At 41.5% G+C, this 26240-nt stretch overlaps 2 protein-coding genes across 2 annotated transcripts; both read right to left on the reverse strand.

Annotated features, from left to right (window-relative positions):
- Nucleotides 1-2435: 2435 nt before the first annotated feature.
- LOC135456699 (arylacetamide deacetylase-like 4) lies at nt 2436-7889 on the reverse strand. The gene is made up of 4 exons (XM_064730728.1): nt 7734-7889; nt 5283-5499; nt 4313-4376; nt 2436-3213 (listed from the first exon to the last, which is right to left on the reverse strand). Exons 1-4 carry the CDS (start codon nt 7887-7889, stop codon nt 2436-2438), a joined length of 1215 nt encoding a protein of 404 aa, XP_064586798.1.
- A 5138-nt stretch (nt 7890-13027) lies between these two features.
- Nucleotides 13028-18267, reverse strand: LOC135456797 (arylacetamide deacetylase-like 4). Its single transcript, XM_064730905.1, has 4 exons — nt 18100-18267; nt 15317-15533; nt 14531-14594; nt 13028-13799 (listed from the first exon to the last, which is right to left on the reverse strand). The coding sequence occupies exons 1-4, from the start codon at nt 18265-18267 to the stop codon at nt 13028-13030; spliced, it is 1221 nt and encodes a 406-aa protein (XP_064586975.1).
- Between the last annotated feature and the right edge of the window lie 7973 nt (nt 18268-26240).

Consider the following 26240-nt stretch of genomic DNA (forward strand, 5'->3'; position numbering starts at 1 on the left):
AATCAAACCACAGTTTGATCTTTGGTAATGTGTTTCAGGTACTCACATTGTGTGCCCAGAGCACAGGGAGGTTTTCCAGGTTATTACAGACTCAGCTGGTGCTGACATCTGCTGATGGAAAGATGCAGGGCAGTTTGCTTTCCCTTCGTTTCCTTCAACGTCTTCCTGTCACACAGAGCAGCTCAAAGAGTGTCAGGCACCCCCAGCTGCACTGAGCTTTCCAGCATCTCACTGCTTTTCAGGTTTCTCACTGGTTTTCAGGTTTTGACAGTGTTCCAATCTGCTCCTGGATCCTTTTATTTGTGTTACAGTGCTCATGGGCATACTCTACAGACCAGTTAAAGAAATGTGGCTCATGCCCGCCTTCTCTGGGGTTAATACCTCTGGATGGACCAGCCTTGTCCCCACCCTGTTCCTGTGTGGAGGGCAGCTTGGGCTGTCACTTCACTCAGGGTGCAAACTCTGGAGGGAATTATCACCTCAGGCACCTCACCCTCCTCCCCTGAGGAAGGAATTAGTGGATTTTATCAAGAAGGGAAAGAACTGCCACAGCTAAGGAAACTTACTTGTCAACAATATATTTTCCTAAGTTCTTCATAGGCAAAAACTCATCAATAACTCAGGAGCTCTCTGGGTTTTAAGAAAACATAATTTGTAGTATCTTCATCATATGGGGTATAATACCCATGAGAGGTTTGACAGCTGTTGGCCTTCGTGTCAGTCTGACTCATTGCATATTTTAATGTCAGGAATGTACTGCTCTATCACTTTATGGACAAACTGTCACTGGTGTCATGTGAGCATTCGTGGCATGGGTTGCCCATGTGGAAAACAGGAAAACAGGCATTCAACAGCACAACAGCATTCAACAGTGTTAGTGTGTGCCTAGAAATCAGGAAAACACTGGAGATTTTCTGAGCTTTATGCTTACTTGCATTGTATTCATTCAGAGATGCCATATGGAAGATCCCTATAAAATTTCCCCTTTTTCCTGACTGCTGTGTGAGTGTAACTAAATGTAATTCATATTGTTCTGGCAGGCTTTCTTTGCTTATATGCAGAGCATTGCAGGAAAGCCTTTCCCTTGGTTGTAGGGTGTTGGATCATGTGTCTTGCATAACTGTCTGCAGCAGCCTTGCTTTTGGTTATAGTTCAAATGAACCAGTGGGGGGCAGAAAACACACAGAGTAATAATATCAGATACAGAAAATATTCTTGGAAAATTATAGAGTTAGAAATTTCCCTGGCGAGAATGGTGGTAATTTCAGTGGGGGTAGTGTTCCAGGTGTTAATTTAAGCAAAGACAGTCAGAAGTTTTGACTGTCAGTAAAACTGCATCCTGACCCTGCTTTTGATTCTTCATGGAAATGCATCCTGCCTCCAAGTAGAACTTACTGAAGAATTTGAGACAATGGAGTCTAGTGGCATCATAAGTTATTTTAATTCAGGACATAAGTTTATAACAAAACCTGAAACAATGACACTGTTCTACAATTATACATTCACCTCAGAATGGTGTAAGTAAAACATTTACTGACATTTCTGGCAATACTTGAGGTCATTTCTGAGAAAATAGCTTTACATTTTTGTAATGCCATTTTATTTTGCATTGGTTTCCTTGCTCATTCATCTCTTGTTGTAAACAGTTTAAGACTGACCTGAACTTTGATGATTTTTTTTTAATTTTCTCAATCATTCTTCTTTCTCCCCAATGGCATTTGATACTGTCTCTCAAAGGGAGAGTCCTTCCTGCATCAGGCAGTGCTGGCCTACACTTTGTAAAGGAACTGATAGTACTTTATATTCCCATGTATCTATTATCTATATATAAAATGTATATGCATTTTCTTTAATAGATGTTGTTTTCTTTAACCAATACTTGTTATAACATCTGTAGTTCCAGGCCTGCCGTTTCCCTTTCTTCCTCTCCTTCTCTTCCCCTTCTTTCATTTCTGTCTATGTTTACATTTTTTCTGCTACATTCAGTTCTTTTTAAGCTTGTCTCAAATTGAGCTCTCACCAGATACACTCTAAGTCTTTAACCATACTCTTTATATACTGATCCTGTAGATCCACACCCTATTACCTGCCCCAGCTTGTTTTCAAATGTGGTTTTGTGTTCTGACAGTACCAGAACTTCACGGAACCAGACCACATTGCAAACCCCATGCTATAAGGATGAGATCTTTAATGGCTACAAGAGAGAACTGAAGATCTGGCAGAGGAAAGAAATGTAAATTCACCTGATTTTGCCTCTCCTGAGAGAAAATTAAGCAAAGGCCATCATGCAATCAAATTAGTGGGTAGAAAGAACACAGATGCAATGCAGAAATTTAAGGTGATGATTTAAGGAAAGGAAAATTGAGGATTTAAAAAAAATAAGTTTGTAAGCAAAAAGAGAAAGGAATCAGGAAAAGAAAGCAAGAAATGGAATTTTACAACAGTCTTAGAAAACTTACAATCTTTTGCAGGCCTTTAGCTCCAGAGCGGAATCCTAACACCTTACCAAAAAGTGCTAAGAACACTGTTCCATGGAACCCCTCCTGCAGATGGCACCAGGTCACTTTTATTCCATGGTCCTCTAATCTTTTCTTGTACAGCAGTCCATCATCTCTGAGCACATCAAATTCACAGGTCAAAATGAAAGTCTCAGGCAGCTGAGCAATCACACTGTCTTCAGCCAACAGTGGTGAAAAAACAGGGTCAAACATGGGCTCAGAGACTTCACAGACTTCTTTTGAGGGTAGATATGTTGGACTTGGTTTGTAACCTCTTGTTTTAAACTCATGAGGGATGTAGTCAGGACTCACCCACTTCTGATACTTCAGTCTCCTATCTTCTGAAACATGGCAGCCTTTAAATACTTCTTCAATGATGCCCAAGTCCACATTAACGTACTTCAAGCCAAGAACAAGGGTTCGTTCCTTTAGCAAAATGGGGACTCCCTTGTTCTGCTGATAAGAAGGCAAATTTAGGTCCACACACTGCAGAAAAGGGTATATTAGGATTTGTGCTCTCAGCTTTGGGAGGTCTGTTCTGTTCACCAGTGCCTGGGCAACAGCAGCAGTGAGTGTCCCTCCACTGCTGTCCCCACAGATGACAACGCGGGAAGGGTCGACTCCGTGGTCTTGTGCAGTCCTCAGAAAGTGGATGGTAGCAGTGAGACAATCCTCCAACTGGGCTGGAAATGGGTGCTCAGGAGCCAAACGATACCTAAATAAGAGTGAAAGTGTTTTAGCATAGCCATTTCTAGTGAATGGCCCCAGTGGAATCTTGTAATTCATTTATTTCTCTCAAAAGACAGGAAAGTACTCTGTGATTATAATTGCAGCAATAGAATTCATCCAAATTAGTGGTTTTGATGTATTATTTGCTACTGTTCATGTTTGGGAGAGTCAGTACACTTTTCTACCTTTGCAAAATACTTCTTTACATTTTCTGTAAGTGACTGAAGGCACATGAGAGTTGTTTTGGAATTAGTTGGCAAGGCAGGTGTGTCAATCAGTTATCATTAATTCCAGTCAGAAAATTAACATATAACAACAAATTGTTAGAGAATATGAGCACAGAAAATATGAGCATAGAAAATCAATAATGAAAATCTGAAAGGTTTTCAGTGTTCTGGAAGCCAAATTCTTTAAACAGAATCAATGAGTTATTGGTTCTTCAAGTATTTTAGGATATAAACAGCAATTAGTGCAATTGTAGTCAACTCTTTGCCTGGACTTTTAGGCATTGTTTATTTTAAGAAAGTATTACAGCTAATCAGAGAAATATTTTTAATGGTCATCTCAGGTTGAATACAATGTGGATTAAATGTGGATTTTCTTGTTCCATTTCTTCATGCAAATGTATCGTGCCTGCAAGTATAACTTACTGAAGAATTTAAGACAATGGAGTCAAGTTTATAAATTCCTTTTGAGAGTGGATATGTCAAGCTTGGCTTGTAACCTCTTATGTTAAACTCATGAGGTTCTTGTATTTTTCAGAACTTCTAAAAGGAATTATTTGGTGTTCTGGTCAACTGTACTTTCAAGAGAAACAGCCTAAGGTGGTTTGAATAGAGCTCTAGAAAACAAAAACATCCTCATGTCTTAGTGCTCGCTACAAATTATAAAATTACTGTAATGGATTTCATTTGGAAATAAACAGTTGGGGATTAGTTGACTAATTCTTCCTGAAAGGAATTAGTGCTGTGAAAGGTGAAAGGCATGGGATCATTGAGGATAGGTACTGATTGTACTTCAGAAGGAGCTTGACTGCAGCAAAGGCTTGCAAACCTACGGTCAGAGTCTGGGCTGGCTCCCCTTACCCAACAGACACCACCACCGAATTGGTCTTCCTGCAGAAATAGCGACACTTTCTTTCGTAGGCCCCTGTAAAACAGAAAAGTTCACTGGAATTGTTACTTGCTTTAAAAATAAATGGAATGAAAACATTCTGAAATTGTTCTCTCTCTTGCATGGCTAATGCTACAGAGCATGTGCAGCATATGGCATGGTCAGATCTGGGCATTGCTCACCCTCTCCTTACAGCTGTGAGAATCTTCTGGCCAGTAAGAAACTTGGAATTTAAACTAATGCAGTGTTTTGGTTCCTTCTTTGAAAAGTTACAGACAGCACCACCACTGCCACTTTTAAAGTGATTTTGAAGGGCGAAATAGTTTTAAAAAAACAACAAAAAGTCTGCTAAATCCAGTACAAGAATATTTCTTGTGCATGAGACACCAGCTCATCTCTCTCCCATTCACATTCCAAAATGTGTTTTTTCCTTGTTTTTCCACTACAAAGACATACAGCACAATACACATATATAAGCTTGCACACACTTGTGAACAAAAAATGGGTGCTTTAAATAAGAAATAAAATTCTAAGGAGATTTTCAACTTTTCTCATAAGCATAAACAGGAAGGAAGAAAATAGGTATTAAAAATGATCAGAGACTGTTCTAGACATGCAATCTATATAAAGACAATTTAACGTGATGCCTATTGCATGTTAGTAAATTGATTCTACTGTAATGAATTTTTAATTTACAGTGTTAAACCTACTAACTCTTGTAATTTAAGATATAGCAAATCAGATCAGGAACTCTGTGGTGTGTGGTTGTGCAGTGCCCCTCACAGGGGATATTCCAGAGCTGTCTGGACACAATCCTGTGCCCTGTGCTGTGGGATGGCCCTGCTGGAGGAGAGAGGTGGGACCAGATGATGCCTGTGGTGCCTTCCCTGGCCACTCTGGATGCTGCATGCAGTTATAGCTCATATTATTGATGTTACTTACGGATACTTCCAAACCGGCCAACTCCTCCATGAAAATAAAGAATTCCCCTTCTTAGGTTTTTGTTTGATGTTTTTAGCTGGTAAATTCTCACTTTAACCCTTTCAAACCTTAAGTCCTTGATAAGAAGACGACTATCCTTTAATGGTGGTATTGTCTCCATTATAACCCTGAGGAGATGGACCTCTGAGATTACACCTATTTTGTCCAAAAATGTTGCCTGGTGATAAAAGAGACCACAAGAGACCAAATTAGTGTAAGTTTCTACCTAACCTGGAGATTGATAATGAAAAATTTTAAACTCCATGGTCAATTCAGTAGGAAAACAATCAAATTATCAATAGTAGATAAAGGGTGTCAAATACTTGACCTTGTCAGGTATTTCGGTAACCATGTGCCTGAACATAATACAGAGACAGTAGTTACAGTATTTTAAACTTTAGCTTTGGATGAAGAAACATAGCCAAGACTTCTGTTTCCCAGACTTGGAGGGGAAAAAAGATCCATACAATCTACCACATCTCTGTCCTTCTGACCAAGAACAGCTTTGAACCCAGGCTTGATCATCTCACAGCTCACTGATTCTTACTTAAGCACTCAGCCTCAGGTTCTTATGTCACTGTGGGCTCATCTACTCCATTGCATCTGCGTGCCTATAAGCTGTTTCACTTGTAGCCTGCTCTAGTCTATTCCTGCTCAAAATGAAAAATATGAGACAGTATCACTGTATTTCCACTATACTGGATTCAGTTTTGCACTCCTTCCACAGCAGACATCTCTAATGGGTTTGTTGTGCTGCCATTATTCATGCATATGCATTTAAATGAGAATTATACATAGAAATGTCTGCACTGCTTAGATCCTAAAAACCTGCCCTTGTGGTTTTCACCTCAAATTTCACAGACCTCATGTGGCTCAGTTAAATTTGATGTAGGTATCCTATTTTAGGTCATCTGCAGAGCTGATCCCATACACAGGAAGGATTGTCTGGTGGCAAAGTTACAGTCTTATATAGATTCCTTCTGTAGAACTCCTGGTCCTTATCCGTGGGAAAACAACTTTACTTATTTATTCTTCAATTTCCCTCTGGTACTTTCTTTCTTCACACTAATAATTTTGTAACAGTAAAGGTTAAACCTGCAATTAGCTATATCTGCATGGAATATAAAGAGATCATCTTTGTCTTGAAAATACTGAAAAAGGAGTCCTGGGAGACCTTATCAACCAGAGTGTTTTGGTGTTGCCTTTTGTCCTAGCTAAACACTGGATATACTTGTACACTTTAATTTTCCATGCAGTTTTAACTTCATGGCTTGTCAACCCTTGAAAGAATTTGGCACAAGTAATTTGCCCAACAGCCATAGCAGGAGTTGCTACATGACTTGAACTCTACTTGCATTTAAACTTTGCTTTAACCCTCCATTAATGTCCTTATCTCTCTGCTCCTTTCAGGCAGTGTCTGACAGTGCTTGTGCTTGGCCTCTCACTGGCCAGCAGAAAGGATGCAAAATTGTAATATCAGAAGTTAAAAATTACAGTTAAAAAGCAGTGTGGAGGCCCGGGTGTGGCACCAGAGACATGGTGTGAGTCACCTTCTTGGGAGCTCACTGACTTCAAACAAAACTTACCAAGCAATGGGGCAGGTAAAGAACCGAAGAATTAACAACATTAGAGCGTGGAATTGAAGTGAAATGTAATGCACGAGCCAAAAAGACTGAACAATTTTTTTTCCTAGTTTAAACAACTAAAAGAAGCTTAGTCTAGGTATCACAGAAGGGTTTTCTAATTTACTGGGGCGACAGTTAATACAGGATGATTGATGAAGCAGAAAGACAAGTGCATGTCACGTTTTAGTTTTGAAAAGAAACAAGGATGAAAAGCGAGGAAGGATCAAAAATGTGCCAAAAACAATGACACAGAAAGTCACTTTAGGTATTATGTGTACTGTCTCAAAGAAGAAAGTTGTTCAGGCATATTGAGAGGCAAATGATGATGAATGTGGCAGCTCTCTTCAGATGCCTCAGGAGGAGAATGACAGAGTTGCAGAGAAGAGCTGAGATCACAGACATCATTTAGCTGCTCACTCTGTAAGCAGGCACGGTGTTATACAGAGCAGAAATTCCACATACACAGGGCAAGTTACCTTCTAAGCCTTCCAGCAGTGCCTTGAGGCAGCAGGCATGAAAAGCTAAAACACAGACCTTCAGGAAAATACTGGGAATTGCACAGTCTGCCCAATTTTAGCTTTCACAAATACTGCCTTTGGTGCTGTATAGCAAAGAGGGGGAGTCTGTTATGCCCAGCACAGCTGAAGGAATCTGCTTACATCACCTAATCAATCCAATTGCATATTTGCAACTTATTCAAACATTGATTTTAAAAAACATCACCTAACCATTATCCCTCTAACAGAAATAGAATTCAAAACTCAAGCTTTAATTAAGGTTTACTTACCAGACCAAGCCCAAAGTTCATTAAGTAATGAAGAACATAAAGCTTTCGGCGCTCACTGATTCCATGAGGAATTTCTGCTTTGGGGTGTTCATAATAGAAAGCAATTGCCACAATACCAGTCAAAACAGCAAGAAAAATGACCAAGAGAAGTTCCATCTTGCTGTGTTGGAAGGAGCCTGAGAAGGAACCAGCTGTGGCCTCCTCCCCCTTTTTCAGACTTTAAGACTTCTGCAGGTAAAGGCATAGGATTAGTTGTTCTCGTTGTGGTTATAATCCAGTTTTGAAAATGCCAATAGGAAGATAAAAACATGTGGTAACCAACCATACAATTAGACAGTAACAATTAGTTGTGGGAGAGGCTTGCACAAGGGTTTTCACATTTGCAGTAACAAGGCTGTGCCCATCACAGCAGAACTATGACTTGTGTAGTGGCAGTTTATAGGAAGACAAAAACTTGTTCTGTCTCTCTGGTTTTTGGTTACAGGCAAGTCTTTATTATTTGTGAGTTCCTGCACAGCATTTCTTGGTAATCATCTTCTGAGCTGCCCAGATTCTTGCGTCGTTGTGCCTCCATGCCTCACTTTCTCAGACTTTTATTGAAATCAAGGCTCAGTGTCACAAACATGTTTCATCACCTGTGTGGCAGATTTTGGATTCTTCTGACATTGCATCTTTGAGTCCAGTGGACCCAGAGGCAGCTGCAGCCTGGTCAGAGAGCTGTTCTTGCCTCATCCTCCTCAATGGCTCTTCTCCTGCAGCAGCAGATTTTTATTTGGGTTTTTTTTCTGCCTCTTGGCAGTGCTGCAGTCTCTGTCTTCCAGGAAGATACTATGTACAGATGTCATTCCAGGTAGGAATACGATTCCAACTGCTGAAAACTAGACTTGAACTTCATGGTGTCAGGGCTAGTAGCACTGACCAGACATCAGCAGCTCACTCTTTTCTGTGGTGAGCTCTAGGATCTTCCTCTGGAGCTAACATATTTTCCCATACACAAATAATTAGTGAAAAGATTTAACTTGAAGCAAAAAATATCTGTAAAGGACAGCTCATGTGATGTCACCTTTGGGAGCAGTGTTTTTAGCAGCCTGCTTAGCCTGTGAAGGCAGCACATTCTCATTCTGAAAAATCACAGTGTGGGTAAAATAAGTCTGTAATTTTTTTTTTTCTTAAATACTAACAAAATAATATAAGGGATGAGCTGACCTTGAATTGTAGAATAAAATTAAACTAAAGACAGAGAACCTCAGGGCTTCAGCATACATAGTCGATGACCTGCAAAGGAGATGGCTCAGACTTGATACCTGACTTCAGAAACTGTTTAGAATGAGCAGGTTGGAGTTCATCTGGTGTTACACTTTCTGAGAAGCAGCTGATTCCATGTTCTGCGTTCTCTGTGTTTCATCCAAACTGTTTCTTCATTTTATCCAACAAATCTTTGTGGATTTTCATTTCCCAATGTCCCTGTGCCTTTCCCTCCCTTGCCAGAAGGTTATTCATATGATAAGTGTAAAATCACATTCCTTTTTGTTTATCCTTCTGCGTAATGGCATTTGATGTCCATGTTGATAAGGGATTTAGGTAAAAGGCACATTTTCTGGCAACTGGGACACTCTTGGGAAACGGCAGTGCACAAAGCGTTCAGCTTTCTTGCAACTCAGGCAAGAGCATTGGGAAATGTTGTTGCACAAAACACAGCTGCAGCTCCTTTCTTCAGCATTTGATAGTGCAAGGCATTAATTAGCCTATGCTAAACTCTGTCCCAGTGGGTGAGGTGTGGTCTGAGTACACCCACCAGATTTGGCCCTTCTGGGGAATCTAAGAATGCGCTTGACACCTGTGACAGATCCTTTGTACTGCAGTTCTTACCACCTATGGTTCTTCTGTGATCTAAATCTTTTTGGTGCCAATTCACCCACAGCTGGTAGGTCTTAGACTCATTAGGGCACCTTTACAAGGTCTGGACTTCACAGCACCCGCAGGGGCTCCACACAAAGACCTGATGTGCTGGAAGCTGTCAAAGAAACAAACTAGCTGGTTTCTGAGTTAATAATGTGCTTTTTCCCTTTGGGCATTCCTGGTACAGAGTAGTGCTTAACGCTGTGTAAGCTTAGTCTCAGCAATTCACAAGCTTGAGGAAACCATTCCCTACATAATCTTTTAAATAAATGCTCTCTCTAGCTTCTGATAATTTTTTGACCTTATTTCTGCTCCTGTGAGATAAAGCAGGGGATAGACCAGGCTAAGCCCTATTTTCTCCTACCAGGGACTCCCTTTCTTATTAATTTCCAGTGAAAAGCTTAATGTCCAGGCCTGAAATCTTGTCATTCCCTGTTCTTTCTCTGTGATATGGCTGCACATGCAAGGAGAAATACTGAGCCAGGTGTAGCAGATGTAAAATGTTCCCTGCCTCTGGATCATGGTGCTTAATTAGCTGGCAACAGAACTCACTGTAAATGGAAGTCTGCACTGGGATACTGGGAAACATTCCAGAGAAAGTGCTGTGTGACCCAAGAAGCTCCTTTTGGGTTCTGCAGAGCATGAGAACCCTCTGGTGCTGGAAGCCTGAAAGGGAGCTGGGCTTGCCAGTCCTCACTCTCTGGCTGCATAATTCTTTGAGGAATGATTTTGGTGTCCAAAACTCCTGGATTGACAAGCAAATTGTATTCAATTTGCCATCTGGATGGCAGTTGTCTTCTGTTCAGTGGGCAGTTTTCTTTATCTCTTCCACAATCACTCCTCTCTCCAGGCAGACATCTGCTGATAACAGCCATTGAATGTCCCTGCATGGCTGATAAGAACTGCAGCATCCCATTGGGAGATGTGAGCCCACAGGGAGGAGCCAAGCATTCCTACCTGGATATAATCTGGAGATTCTGGAACACCAGCACAGCTTCTGCACTGGATTTCCCAGAGGAGCAGCAGCTGCCTCTGCCCCTGGACCTTCAGAGGCAGAGACTGCACCTTTCTCCAGGATCCTGCTCCAGCAGAGCCAGCCCTGACACTGCAGGAGGGCTGAGCCACAATTCCAATGGCACTGCTGCCAACAGCCTGACCCACAGGGTGTCAGGTTGGGTTCTGACTCTGCCAGTGTTGTTTTGTTTTACTGCATTGTTTATTTTATCCTTTTATTTTCTTCCCTATTAAAGAACTGTTATTCCTGCTCCCATATTTTTTGCCTGAGAGCCCCTTAATTTAAAATTCATAGCAATTCAGAGGGGGTTTACATTTTCCATTTCAGGGGAGGCTCCTGCCTTCCTTAGCAGACACCTGGCTTTCCAAACCAAGACAGGGGACTATGTCTTCAAACATTCTATCTTAGCAATGCAAGACACATAGCTGATCTGTAATTAATTAAATTAATTAAAATAAAGTACAGGAAGTTCCATGGAGACAGTTAGATCATGTGATTTCTTGAGGTTTAGAAAATCTGGGAGTCATGGTGAAAGAAAGAATACATTATTTCAGCATCTGCTGTACCCATCTGCACTCAATGATTCTAGCCCATAATTAAAGAGAACTGTGTGATCTAGAGAACTAATAATGCTGCTCACATATTATAAAGCTAAATTTGTTATTATTTGTAGTAAACTAAAGACCAATGGATAAAGAACCATGGAAAAATCTCAGGAGTAGATCAGTGTCAAGTTTGGACACTGACCTATAAATGAGGCGTAATTCCAGAGACTGATAAAGGAGAGAAAAGTGTTGAGTAGCTGAACTGGCAAGGAGTGTAATGCTGCCCTGAACTGTGTGTAAAATAGCATGAGATCATCTGTGACCATCTCATAACTTACAAAATACAAGGTGGAACTGTACAGACCTCCTTAGTTCTGGCACTTGCCAACCGTCTCCAACTTCTCCGATATCATGACACTTCTTGCAACACTTTTACAGCAGATACAAACTGTTGGCCCAGCTTCAGCTACTAATGTGTGAGCTGGTGACCCAACCTTTGTCTTCATAACCAAAGCAGATCCTGAAATCCCTAAAGAGTGGAACATTTGGAACTATCACATTATTTACCCTTGGAAGCATTTCTTTGCTTGAAGAGCAAATTGCCTGGAACGGGAAAAATGAAAGAAATAAACTCTGTTGTGTCAACAGAGCATGAAGAAATATAAATTAATTTTGCTGAGAGGGACTGGAGAATGAGAACCTTCGAGCAGTGACTTGTTGCTGCAGAGATGTGAATCAGCTCACCTGTCACCAGCATTCTTTAACATGGTGACAACATGGAACATTAAGCCCACAGTCTCCTTCCTACTCACAGTTTGCCTGGCAGAGAGTAGACATGTACTAACCTCTTTCCACAGTCATGTGTGCATGGATTTATAAAGGCAAGGTGGTTGCACAACAATTCAACATTTTACAATTCCTAGGCATTGTATGCCCAGCTATTTTGCTATGCATTGGCAATTATTTTTGGCATCTGTGTTTAGCAAGGGTGGATCTCTCCTAATAAGCAAGGCAACAATTACAGCAAGATAACAATTGACCTCAGGTTTTTCTTTGGCTTTGGATATCCACAGAAATTATTTGGCAGGTTCCTTGCTGTTTACATCCTTTCTCCCCAAAAGCCAGGTAAGCTGAATACAATCAGCTGCTCTGAAAGGAACTTTATAGAATATAATTTAGAACATATTCAGTTATTTTTGAGCAGTTCTCCCTCACTTCATCCTGTTGCAATCTCAGGTACCTCCTGGTACCCATCTTATGCACCATGTGGACTGTACCAACCTGCCTGTCCCCCATTTCCCTTTAAAATCAGGTTTGTAAGTACCCCCAATTCCTTCCTTCAGATTTTAAACATAAATGCAAATCTATTGTTTGTCTGTACAGACACTCTGATGGTAATTACTACTCATCTCTAAAGTAGGGAAGAAATCTCCACTCTCCAGAGGTATTGCCACACTGATTTTGGGTGTGCATGCATGTGCACATAGCTAATTATTCACACACTGTATGGGTTTTTAACTTACACATTTAGAATCTTTTTTGTTGTGATGAGTTTTTATTCTTTGACATATGAAGAGAACAAAAATTCTTACAATGCAAGAAGAGAGCATCAAAACAAGCTTACAAAAAATCTCTAAACATCACATTCTTAAGTAATAGCAAGTAAAAATCAGAATTCAGCAGACCATGCTAATGTCATCAGTTCTTGCCTTGATTCTAATGGGCAAATAGGTAGTAAATACTTAATTGAATAATTTAATTGAATAATTTAACTGAATAATTTAATTGAATCACACTCTTCCTAAATACCAGTGCACTGTATGCAAGAAAATTATTTAATAGCCTTTGATAAAGTCTACAGCATGATTAATTATAGTATTTGATGATGGGAAAGAGAAAATACCATACCCAAAAAATCCCACTGCAGCATGAAAGCCTTTTTCCACGTGGTGCCAGGTCACATGTACATTGTTGTCCTCCAAGCGTTTCTTGTACAACAGCCCATCATCCCTGAGCACATCATGCTCACAGGTGACAATACAGGTGTCAGGGAGAGCACAAACAACAGCATCCTCTGCCAGCAGAGGGGACACCCGGGGTTCAAACAGCTCTTGCACTTCTTCATGGACTTGAGGCAAAAACAAAGTGGGCAGTGGTGGTTTATAGCCCAGTTTAAACTCATCTGGAATAAGATCTGGACTTATCCATTTCCTGTATTTCAAATTTATAGTCTCAGGAACATGAGAACCAGCCAGCATTGGTTCCTTCAGGGAGCAATCCTTATTCAGGTATTTGAGAATAAAATGGACTGCGCGCTCCCGGAGCAGGAAGGGAACGGCAGCATTTTTCTGGTGAGATGGCAGATTGAAGTTCAGAGCTTGGAGAAATGGATAGATCAGCACCTGGGCACGAATCTTGGGGATATCTGTCCTGTGCACAAGCTCTTGGCAAACACTGGTAGCAAATGTGCCCCCTACACTGTCCCCACAAACAACAATCCGAGAGGGATCCACCCCGTAGGTGTCTGCAGTCTTCAGGAAGTGCACGGTGGCACTGAGGCATTCCAGAGTCTGGGCTGGATACCTGAACTCAGGGGCTAAATGATACCTGAGGGGTAGAAAAAGCAGCTGGTGTTACACATTCTGAGTGTCTCATCTGAAACACATCCCGTGCAAAAACTCCCCCAAACCAATATTAATTACAGCATTAATTGTATCTAGGTTAAAGTTTTTACATGCTGAAGCAAACCAGAACAACTTTTCCTTCCTTTCCTTCTCAAAACCAGTTCATCCCAACTTAATAAAATCCCTTAATAGTAAAGTTTTTAATGGAAAAATTTGTTGGAAATTAAGGTTTCTTTATACCATCATGTATTTTCCATAATCAAAACATCTTTGTAGGAAACAGTGGTCCATGCTGGTTTTAAAAAATACTAAATTTTAGACTCATTATTTACTCTATAAAATCCCAGGTGATTTTAAATACAAATATTAAATATTAAAATATTGATTATATTTTAATATATTAAATATATATTAAAATACTAAAATCTGATATTTGGGTTATAATTTCTTATCCTCAAACAAAGGTAATGATTTCTGTGGTGATGGTGATGTACAGTGACCAAACCTGTAACTCTAACCCTGTCTCAGGTATTTCCATTGCCATTCCATGCCACGTGCTTGCTCCCACTTAACAGCAGTGTGGGGAAGACAGCACTAGAGCTCAGTTTCTTATCTTATATTCAAAGAAATGTAAGTTCAGGGGTGTGTGGGAGGCAGGGGGAAAGCAGCAGAGTTCTCTAATTCAGGGATTAGCACTGGTTGAATTTCACTTACCCAAGAGACACAACCACTGAATCAGATTTTCTGGCTATGTACCGGCAAATTCTTTCATAACTCCCTGAAGCACAAATGTTGTTGATGTAATTAACATCTTAGAAAACTTCAGTCAATATTCTCCCTTATATTTTTATGACATATTACTACAATATCTTGTCAGCCCCTTGCTTATTTAGTGAGTACCCAGATTTTCATTAGAATAAAAATAATCTAGATAATCTTTTGGTCATCAGGACTTGCTGTAGAATTCATACATTTAGACAGATCATTGACTTGTGTGGAAAATAAGGAATTATTATGATTTTTACTATTAGAAAATGGGCAGGTTTAAACTGAGAGAGGATAGAATTGGTTTCCATGTAAGGAACACATTTTTATTATGAGGGTGGTGAGGCCCTGGCACAGGTTGCCTGGAGAAGCTGTGGCTGTCCCACCCCTGAAAGTGTCCAAGGCCAGGCTGGACAGGGCTTGGAGCAGCCTGGGATAGAGAAAGATGTCCCTGCCCATGGCAGGAGGTGGAAGAAGATTGTATTTAAGGTCACTTCCACCCAAACCATTTTATGATCTCAATGGTTCTATGATAAAGAGTGCTGTATCCCATTAGAAAATAATTTAATATTACATACGTGCAGATTAGAGAGTTAAAAAAATTAAAAATAAGCACTAACTGCTTTCTATCTCCAGTCTCTCAAACTAATCTTCAGCCACTTCTTAGGGTCAGGAGTTTTTAAAAACAGGCAGTTAAAAAAGCTAAATAGTCACATTTCTCTTTCAGTTCCTTACTGATGCTTCCAAAAATGCCACATCCTCCATGGATGAAGATGACTCCTCTCCGTTTGCTGGCAGATGGTTCTCTTGGGAGGTAAATCCTCATGGGTACCCCATCAAAATGCAGATCTTTAATGAAGAGCTGGGAATCCTGCCATGCTGGGAGTCCCCCTGTGATCAGCCTGATAAGTGTGTGCTCCCTGATGATACCCAAGTGGTTTAAATTCGTTGCCTAGATAGGTAAAACAGGAAAAATGAGACATAACTAAAGGGAATACAAGTCTTCCCACTTTGTAAAGCTACTTTTTCCAACACTGTCTTTAGCATAATTGGGTTGGTTATTTGCTAGGTTTTAGGATTCCCACAAATAACTGTCTTTGGGATTTTGGTTAAGAAGATGAAAACTTACATCTTCGTTATTGTGGGAAGAATGTTGTAATACTTGTTCCATTAAATGTATCACATAAATACCCTCTAGTTCCTGTGATCTGGATTTACCACAAGTAAGAACAGGCATTTGCTCAGGTGTGGAAGCTGGGAGGCCTGAGGCTCCTTTCCTAATGAGTGGACAGAAAGAGGTATTTTTTGGGGATGGTTCCAATTTTGGGTGTGTCAAATAATGCTCTGAAAGTGTCTGTTCATCTCCATGATAAACTGTACTCCAGATGCCTCAGTTAAAATATTTAAGGTTAGGTGAGTTTAAAACAAAAGCCAGGAGGTTTCCTCTCATCTCTTCCACTTTACAAGGTCATTGATCTCTTCATGGCAGGGGATGTGGACAGATGCAGCAGGAGCATCATTTATGTAACTTCTAGTTGAGGGTACACACTTATCTGGTCTGCAGCTTTCTTTGCAAGTAGGGTGGAAGAAGAGAGGAACAGCCTGTCTTGTATTGTAGAAAAAGAGGATTTTACAGGAGCATACAGCACAGCACAGCAGTGGCACAGCTCTATGGCACAGGAAGAGCAGCATTGATCAGGATGGGCAGGATAAGTTCTGTCAGTCACTCTGGTGTGCTTTTCAATCCAAAGTAATTATCATCAAAGCTTCAAATTCCAGTGCAATATGCACAGTTAGTCTGAACATAGATCTGTCTGAGGAGTTTAAAACAAAAGCCAGGAGGTTTCCTCTCATCTCTTCCACTTTACAAGGTCATTGATCTCTTCATGGCAGGGGATGTGGACAGATGCAGCAGGAGCATCATTTATGTACCTTCTGGTTGAGGGTACACACTTACCTGCTGCTTTTCTAAGAAATTACAAGTAGGGTGGAAGAAGAGAGGAACAGCCTGTCTTGTATTGTAGAAAAAGAGGATTTTACGGGAGCATACAGCACAGCACAGCAGTGGCACAGCTCTATGGCACAGGAAGAGCAGCATTGATCAGGATGAGCAGGATAAGTTAATTGCACCCCTGTCATACACAAAGCATTTTGCACTTAAACAGAAACCTGTGAAGTCCTCACTGTGTGGGCTGCTCCTCTGAGCAAAAACATAAACCAGGAATGCACCCAAAGTACCAGCAGATGCCTAAAGGCTTTTGAAAGAAAAATAGGTGAGTGGATTGATTCAGTGAACAGCAAGTGATGAAATGCATCTTAAAACCTATTCAGAAAAAGGATGCTGAAATTTAGGGAATGTATTATCCATGAAGAGAGCATATGCACTTATTCCATAACAGACACTTAAAAGCTTTATAAATGGGTTACAAGTATCACCTGAAAGAATCTGTTCACTCACTAATTAGAGAATTTAATAACATTGTCCTATTATAGTATTACTGTCATAGTATTATATTAAGTTTATATATAACATAAAACAAAGAGTAGGATGAGATATGCATCCTTCTTCATGGCAGACAAGACAGAAAAGTACCACAGGAGAATCAGGGACAACCACTGGATTTGGTGAATGCTGCTGTGTAAGTTCAAGCAACCCCCTTGAGTCTTTAATAGATTGTGGTGGCCCAAACCACCTCTCAGGATGTGGGGCCAAGTTCCTGTGTTCTTTCTGCAAAATCACCTCTCAGGATGAGGGGCCAAGTTCCTGTGTTCTTTCTGTATAACTGGGGATTAGAGAATTGAGGTGAGCTTCATACAAACATCAAAGAAACCACTCTGATTTTCCTGCAGGCTTTCTTTTGACATGTTACGTGCCAGACATGACAGGGCTTAGGCTGCTCCTACATACTGCTGTTGCCTGCTTTGAAAGCTTTTTGGGTGAAAGCTGTTTCTTTCTGTGATGGCAAAGCCCACAGCACAGTGAGTCTGGCTTACAGGTACTTAGATAATAAGTGATAACAGGCCTAAACCTGCTTTGGCAGGAGGTTCAATTAGATGACTTCTGGAGGTGTCTTCCAACCTACCTGATTCTATGGTATTTAACTATAATTCTGTAATTTAGTCACTGCAGAATAAGAACAGAAACAAGGGTGAGAAAATTACTGCAAATAGCTCAGAATGTAGGAAATTGCCTTACAGATATCAGAGTGCACTTAGACAAAGCAATTTGGGTTCTTATTATTCATGTAAATTATGAACAGCCCTCCTGTCATCCACAGGACCAGTCATTTCATTATGGAAATATACAATTGCAGCATAAGAATGGATATATCAGTATTGAAAGAACTCACCTCATCCTGGCTGCTTTGTATACATGGTAACAGAAACCAAATCAACCTTTGGCCTTTAAATCTGTGTTACTGTGTGCTTCCCATGACATGTAGTTGCAGTATTTAGATTCATACTCAGCTCTTTTCCTTTTCTGAAAATCCCAGTATCCCAGAGCATGATAGACTCACCAGAATTTCCATCAGAGTGTACAAACAGTGATAAAGGCGGAGCTTTGGTGGCTGGTCAACATCAGAAGGAATCTGCTCCTTGAAGAAATGATCAGTTGCAATTAAAACCAGCAATACAAAAGCAACTAAAATTCCTGCTAATAAAACCAGAATATAATAGGACTCCATTGTTCTTTGGTGGGAATAATTAGACACTGGTTGAAATGATTGTGTCAGTATTTATATCCTCCAGACTGATTCCACAGAGAGGTCATTTTCATTTGCATGTCATTTGCATACCGAATTCCCCCTGCCCTGCTCCTTTAGGCAGGGCTGGCAGGTAATGGAAGCCTGCAAACATCCGGCTGTGACAAGTGCACTTGGCATGATTCAAGCTCATACAAAGCACAGTCACTTCCAGGAAGCACCTTTCTTTTGTATAAATGGGTTTATTTTTTATCTGCTTTAGGGGCCTGATTTGCAAGTGTACCAGTGAGTGTCTCACAGCCTGTGGAAGAGTGGCTGGACTCCAGTCTCCATGGTCAGGAATTGCAGAGGTTCTGCTCTTGGAACAGGTCTGAAGGATGATCCCAAGGCTTTTTGCTTAGTGCTGCTCTTTTCCCCTGCTCACTTGCTGAGGCAGACAGCTGGCCAGAACAGTTAGAACAGGCATCCTGACCTCAGCCTCAAGGAATTTTGCTTTTGGAGATCCACATGGATCTCTCAGTTATTTGCCAGCCTGAGTGTGCAGCAAGGGGCTCTGGGCTCACCAGTGGTGCTGTGCTAGCACAGGGAAACTTCTCCTTGACTTGCAGAATTTTGGCCCTAACCCTCTGTGCTGATTCTTTCCAAAGGAAAGGTTTTGATCTCTTTACAACTCCATATTTTGCTGTGTTTTCCAAGATGACTCTGTGTTATCCCTGGTTGTAATTCAGGTGTGATCAGAGCATATGGCATCCAAAAGCTTGCACCAAAGGAGGTGATGGCAATGCAGGAATGAGTCCCCAACTTTGTGTATTTCTGTCCACCATGTGCCTGGACAAAACTTGTTTGGGTAACATTAAAAAGCAAACAAGCATCAGCTCAGCTTGACATAGGCAACACAACCTGTGCTTATCCTCTGAACACTGAAATATTTCTTTATCCCCACTAATCTCCCCAATACTTCATTTAAAAACCCTTACAAAAGCTTGTAATCACGGCCATAGAGATATGTACTCCTTTTTATGAGCCACAGGATTCTGTATTTGGCTAACCAACCTGTAGTGTATTTCCTCAGAGACATCTTCACTGAAAAAGGTGAGTCCTTTCTATGTTTCCTTGCACACTTTAAAAAAGAAGGCAAAATATATCTATTTAGAAAAATCCCATTTATACAAAATATGTGTTACAGCAAAGAGCAAGAAACTTCAATGTGAACTAGTCAGTGGGTTAAAAAAATATTTAGCTGTGTGGAATGAGTAAACAAGTGAGTCATAAGAGATAAAATACAGGATGATGAGTGACCAGACTGGATTCTTAAGATAAAAGGTCTAATCCTTAACTTCAGTGGAGTTCAGCAAGTACAGATGATTGAATTATGTGGCTTAAAATTAAGAAATATAGATAGATAGATAGATAGATAGATAGATAGATAGATAGATAGATAGATAGACAGATAAATAGATAGAAGGTGTTAAGGATAAGAAAATCAATAAATCCATTTAAGTAATCACATGGAATTCAGCTTCACTTGGCAGGCCTGCTCCTTGTCATGACAGTCATCTTTCCAATTCTAATGCAAATGAACTGACTGAGCTGGGGAATAAATGACTTCTTCCATTGCTGAGCCCCTCCCAAGCCTGCTCCATCCAGACCCGTGGGGGTACACTAACTTGAGTAATTTTTTAAAAACAAAACAACATAAATTAAAGCAAAATTAATGCTACTTTTATATTCTGTGAGGTAATATCTAGGTTGGGCTTTATTGATTTTAGTGTGATCTTATTTCCCCACATCAGTTCATACACCTGGCCTATCCCAGCCTCCCAGTCAAAATTGTTTGCCTTTGACAGCACCATTCTCTTCCTAACATTCCTCTTCTTTTTGATATCCTTTGTAAAACTGTCAAGTTTGAAGAAACTTCAGACAGGCAGAGGCCCTGAATTATTTCACCTCACTATGTATTAGTGAACCTCTCCCTCTGAAAAGAAGTTACAGCTGCATGTAAGGAATTCTTTTAAAAAGACATTGGTAGAAGGAATTCAGGGAATATTTTATCCTGAGATTTCCTTTCTAAGCTAGTTCACAAGTTTCCAGTGCAAACTTGTTACAGGCATTAGCTTGCTGTTCAGTTTGTGTCAAAATTGACGTCATGTTGGTTTAGGACTTTTTTTTTTTTTAGGACTTTTTTTAGGACTTTAATTTTAAGAGCCTTAAAGACATAATTCTTCTGTTTCTTCAGTTCTTTTTATGTCTTAGAAGTTTTGTCAGGACTGAGGAGTTAGTCAGAAGGAATGGGTAAATATTCACTGGCCTAAAAGTCAGTAAAGGCACCAAAGAGAAGGTAAGATGAGTCAATCAGGTTAACAAACATGATCTTTCCTTTCCAAACAAACTCCTTTCCTGTTTACATGGGGTATTTTTGCATTGTTCTCTCTTGAAGCAGCCTAAGATGTTGAGAGATCTGGCTTCTAATCACAGATGGGTGAGGAAAACCAAGCAAAGTTACAACAAATGACAAAAATTCTAACATGTATGAAAACAACTCAGCAGGTGGAACAAGCCCCACATAGATGAGACTGCATCCCTTTGAATTCTAGAGAGCTCCTAGAGCACTGTGTAAACTTCTGCCTCTAAAGACAATTATTTTTACACTTGAATCTAGAAAGGGATGTTACCTAGAATTTAGAATTATTCGTGAGACATTTTTATATCTTTACTCATGACACTGCTTTGTTGTAAAACCCTGAGAAAGCCCTAAGACATCAAAATGCAGCTTTTTGTAAAAGGCCTGATGCAGTCTTTGCTGTCAGGCTGGATGTTAACCAGAAACCCAGTTCCTTTGAGCTTAGTCCATGGCAGAACTCAGAAGGCAACAGGATCGGACTCTTAATAGCATATAGAAGGACAGTGTGAAATCACAGAACCACTGGGACACATTTCAAATGGAAAATGTGAACACGAGGGAAGAATGAAACCAAGAAGCACAAAAATTTAGCTCTTGATTTATCCAAATCTGACAGCAGTACTTCATCTAACAAAAACCAGATCAGCTTGGCAAAAGGTTTTCCTTTTTTAAAGAAGGTTTAAGGTTTATTCTGTGATCATGATAGATTATCTATGATTAAAAACCCTGCGCTGATTTAAAAAAAAAAAGGAATTACTTGACACTGTAGTGGGGAACTGCTGCTCTGTGCTCCCAGGTTTGTACTGTCTATATCTGAGTGGGTTTTTTTTAAGTTGAAAACACAGAATTTTTACCCCAATTGGCTTTCAGATGTGCCTCAAGCAGAATTTTAATTTCCAGCTCATTTTCCTTTCTAAAGTTCTTGCCATTTTGCAACCTCATTTGTACAAAGAGCCTTCCAAGGCTGCAAAGGCTCTGTGAACACAGTTCTGCCCATAAATACAGGTGTAACATGAACTGTGACATTCAGACACTGCCTGAGCCTCTTCACAGATCCAGGGAACATCATCCTGCAAGAATGGAGCTTTGTCATGTAAGTGATGTGTATACAGAGTGTATCTACTTGTTTTGGAGGTAAATGTGCTTTTTACTGCTGGTTTTTCCTTCAAGCCACCACAAGTCAGAAAAAATCGGTTTTCTGTGACTCTTATTGAGAATATGAGTAAATCTACACTAAGTACACTCCAAAAGCTACACTAGAACAAACCCAGAAATCTAAACCAACAAATGGAAGCCAAAACTGGCTTGAGTTATCACTGAAATACATTACATAGAATCATAGAATATCCCAGGTTGGAACACATCCATAAGGATCATCAAAGTTCAACTCCTGGCCCTGCACAGGACCACCCAAAGAATCCCACTGTGAGCCTGACCACCTTCCTGCTCTCATAAACTGGAATAAACTTAGTTAAAAGTGCCATGAAAATGGCTTTAAAAAGGTTGTTGTGTTGGTTGTTTGTTCAGTTTATACTTTGTTGTGAGTGTTTGTGTAGGAAACAACTGCTGGAAATGCAAAATGAATTCTGAAGATGATGCAATTTCACAGAAATAACTTATGGAACATTTCAGGGCACTGGTTTAGGACTTCTGAGTGAAACCTGGATGGGATTCACTTTGAGACAACTTGGGGCTGATAATTAGAGAGAATGGCTGTGATGGGACAGATCCTTGTGACCCTCACCAAGGTATGTGCTGAGTGTCTGTTTGTACCAGCAGTATTGAAAACATCTTGGACAACCAGCCCTATATGAAAGTGTGTTTTAGGGAGTCTCACTAACAGAGATGGAATTTGTGAATAAAAGTTCATGTGGGTTTTGTAAAGGTGACAGTTTGGAAAAAGACCTCTTCCCAAGAAAGAGTGCAGTGGTTGCTGTACAAAAATCAGGTGAAATTCCAGAATATTCCTTTTTTTTTCCTTTTCAGAGTAGAACTGCAATTAAAAGGGAAAATACCTCTAAAGTTCTAATGCTCTCACATAAAGTATGTCTAGTATTTAAAGCTATTTGACTTTTTGGTTGAATTAGGTGAATTTTAAAATAACTTGCATATTGTTTTTATTTACTACATGCAAGATACACTAACTTCAGTTTTACTATAAATCTGATTTTGCTTCTTGTTTTTGTAGGTTTGTACAATGTAGCATCTACTAATTTTCACTGCTTCAAGATAAAACTAAGGAAGGAAAATACTTCAATGAAATTTGAAGCACAGGTAAGGAAAAATGTTATATATCGAGAACCATTTCTTAACTCCCAATCCAAATTTGGTAGCAACTTTGTACATAGGTAAAAATCATAATGAACAAAAAATCTCTTCAAACACATATTTAGATTATTATTCAAGCTGGAAATAGACATGATATAGACATGAAATAGATATGAAATAGACATGAAATAAACACTCACAAGATTATTCAATTCCCCCTGGCTTCAAAGGACCTGCAAATGTTTTACATTAATAATGAATTTTCTTTTAAATCTAAACAAGTTAACTCTGCAATATTGATGAGTTTTCTATTTTAAATGTGTCTGTGGTGCTTTAAGCACTAAGAAACTGAACTCAGGCATCAAAAAAACACAAATATACTTCGATGGAGTTCATATCCTTTCATTTTCAACGCTGCTCCTTATTTCCGGAGCAGAAAGTTGTTATATTTGTTCCCAGTCCAGACACTGAGTCATTCCTGTCTCAGCCAGACACTGGCTTCTCTGGGTAATTTCTCTCTCCCCTCCAGAGCTGTTGGACTGAGAGGAAAATTGTAATGCCAGGTGCCTCCCCGAGCTGCATTTCTGGAGGTATTACTGTCAAAACACACCAAGGTGCTAAATGCTGCCAACAGGCCATGGAAATTCTCTGGTTGGTTCAGATGCAGCTGAGTTAGCAACACTCACTGGTTCTGACAGAGTGTGCAGACAGTTTCCACTTAGGATGCTTCATCTTCTCCTCAAAACCCTCTCCTGACACTCTGATTATGCAGTGACAGTCATATGGCTTGTTTCATATGAGCTATCCTGCCAGTTAGAGGTAAAAATTGTGCAAGTTTGTCTTCTCAACTTTATTTCATTTTTTCCTTCCCTTAAAACTTTTGTGGAACTTTTAACAGAGGTGAAATTCAAGGATTTAGGTATTTTTCATATTTTTTATCAAAAAATCTATGTGTGATAGAGCTGTTGAATGTGGGGGGCACCAGAAACTTGGCTGCCCTTCTTTTTGCCAACAAAAAAACCCTGAACACTCTGTTCCCACATGGCCACTTTGAATGTCTGTTTGATTCCAAAGAAGAAAAGTGAGTTCATTTTTAAAGGGATTTAGCATCCAAACTCACCTCTGTCTCTCACAGATGCTTAGATTCAAATGTCCATTGAGGTGGTGTTTTAGGAACTAGAGATGTGAAGAAGTTTGAGTGTGTTTTTAAGGGCAGTTTTCCTCTTAATTCCAGTGTTTACCTCTAGATGGCTTCCCAGGATAGTTCATCTGGCTCCAGACCTGAGTGAACTTGTGCACTGCATTCATTTTGATGAATCCCAGTGATACCTGCAGATAAAAACCCAATTTTCTTTCCACCCAGCTGTGAAAATAACACTGTGAGGTTTGATATCCTTGAGATCTTTTGATATTCTCAGTGCTTTGCATTTCAAGTTAATTAATTCTGAAATGAATGTGCAGTTACAGCCTCCTCAGAAAAGCTTCATCTCTACAACCAAAATCATAATTTACCTGTCTAATGCTTGACAGTGCAAACAGCCAGGGACCTGCTGTGATACACTTTGCCCTTTTCCCTCTTTTCAGAGTTTGAAGGGCTGTGGAGACCTTCTGGGTATGCCCTTATCACCAGACAAAAAAGTCTTGGAAAAAAACCATCCTTTTTTTGCAGGGTGAGTCTCCCTCTGTCATTCAGAGCCTGCCTTTTTCACTGCTAAATCTCCAGTTTTCAGCAATGCAAGCATCTTCCAGCATGGAAAATCCATGAGGCATCAGAAAAACACTGGTCAGTGGTACTAGATATTAATGATTATCAGCTAGGCTGGGTTCAGCTGGAAATCTAGGGCTGCAGGGAGCTTTGCCCTGCACACACCAGCTGATCTTGGGCAAGCAGCCCCCTGGCAGAGACGGCTCCCTTGAACTCAGCCTCAGCCCTGCTTCTTCCTGGACCTGCTTTTCCCTGGGCTCAGGTCACACCTGGGCACCTTTGTGACAGAGGCGGCAGGGGCTGCCTGACCTGGTGACAGAGCCCTTTGGTTCCTGCACAGAGCCCAGGGCAACATGGAGCAAGCCCAGCATGGCATGAGCCCAACATGCCCACAGCAAGCCCAGTGTGCCCTCAGTTTGCCCCCCATGCCCACAGCTGGCCCAGGGTGTAGTATTTAAAGCTATTTGACTTTGGCACCTACAGGATGCCCAGCGTGCACTCAGCAAACCCACGGTGCTCACAGCATGCCCAGGGTCCCACAGGCAACCCAGGGTGCCTCCAGCTGGCCCAGGGTGCCCACAGCTGACCCTGCTGGCTGCAGCAATCCCAGAGTGCCCGCAGCTGAGCCTGCTACCCCACAGCAAGCCCAGGGTGCCCACAGCTGGCCCAGGGTGCCCTCAGCAATCCCAGAGTACCCGTAGGTGGCCCTGCTGGCCCACAACAAGCCCAGGGTACCCACAGCAAGCCTGGGGTGCACTGAAAGCTCAGGGTGCCCGCAGCTGACCCTGCTGACCCTTAGCTGGCCCGGGGTACCTGCAGGTGGCCTGGGGTGCCAACAGATGGCCCATAGTGCCCGCAGGTGGCTCTGGTGGCCCACAGAAAGCTCAGGGTGCCCGCAGCAAGCCCAGAGTGCCCGCAGCTGACCCTGCCCGCCTGCAGAAAGCCCATGGTGCCTGCAGGTGGCCCTGGGTGCCCACAGGAATCCCGCAGTGCCCACAGCTGGCCTGTAGTGCCTGCAGGTGGCCCTGCTGCCCCACAGAAAGCTCAGGGTGCCTGCAGCAAGCCCAGAGTGCCCACAGCTGACCCTGCCGGCCCCCAGAGAGCCCATGGTGCCCGCAGGTGGCCCTGCTGGCCCGCAGCAAGCCCGGGCTGCCCGCAGGTGGCCCTGCTGGCCCAGGGTGCCCACAGCAAGCCCAGGGTGCCTGCAGCTGGCCCTGCTGGCGCACAGAAAGCTCAGGGTGCCCGCAGCTGGCCCATAGTGCCCGCAGGTGGCCCTGCTAGCCCACAGATGGCCCATGGTGCCCGCAGGTGGCCCTGGCGGCCCACAGACGGCCCAGGGTGCCCGCAGATAGCCCATAGTGCCCGCAGGTGGCCCTGCTGCCCCGCAGATAGCCCATAGTGCCCGCAGGTGGCCTCGGCGGCCGCGCTGGCAGCGGCGGCCCAGGCGCAGCGAGCCGGTGGCGCGGCGGCGGCCGGCGGGGGAGGGCAGAGCAGCAGCCACTCCCAGGAACAGTAGTGAAATCGGCCCGACACTTTAACTGTCAATCAGGATTAATGGGGTATAAAACCTCCCCAGCGCCG

This window comes from Zonotrichia leucophrys, chromosome 21 (genome assembly GCF_028769735.1).
Source record: "Zonotrichia leucophrys gambelii isolate GWCS_2022_RI chromosome 21, RI_Zleu_2.0, whole genome shotgun sequence".
In the NCBI taxonomy this organism is placed as follows: domain Eukaryota; kingdom Metazoa; phylum Chordata; class Aves; order Passeriformes; family Passerellidae; genus Zonotrichia; species Zonotrichia leucophrys.

What these genes read in the sequence shown, in the direction of transcription:
- LOC135456797 (XM_064730905.1), bottom strand. Translation starts at nt 18,267, where the DNA reads ATGGAGTCCTATTATATTCTGGTTTTATTAGCAGGAATTTTAGTTGCT. An exon ending in ACACTCTGATGGAAATTCTG is followed by an intron (nt 15,534 to 18,099) that starts GTGAGTCTATCA and finishes TTACCTATCTAG; the next exon opens with GCAACGAATTTAAACCACTT. An exon ending in TGGCATTTTTGGAAGCATCA is followed by an intron (nt 14,595 to 15,316) that starts GTAAGGAACTGA and finishes TTTGTGCTTCAG; the next exon opens with GGAGTTATGAAAGAATTTGC.
- LOC135456699 (XM_064730728.1), bottom strand. Translation starts at nt 7,889, where the DNA reads ATGGAACTTCTCTTGGTCATTTTTCTTGCTGTTTTGACTGGTATTGTG. An exon ending in TGAACTTTGGGCTTGGTCTG is followed by an intron (nt 5,500 to 7,733) that starts GTAAGTAAACCT and finishes TTTTATCACCAG; the next exon opens with GCAACATTTTTGGACAAAAT. An exon ending in TCGGTGGTGGTGTCTGTTGG is followed by an intron (nt 3,214 to 4,312) that starts GTAAGGGGAGCC and finishes ACTCTTATTTAG; the next exon opens with GTATCGTTTGGCTCCTGAGC.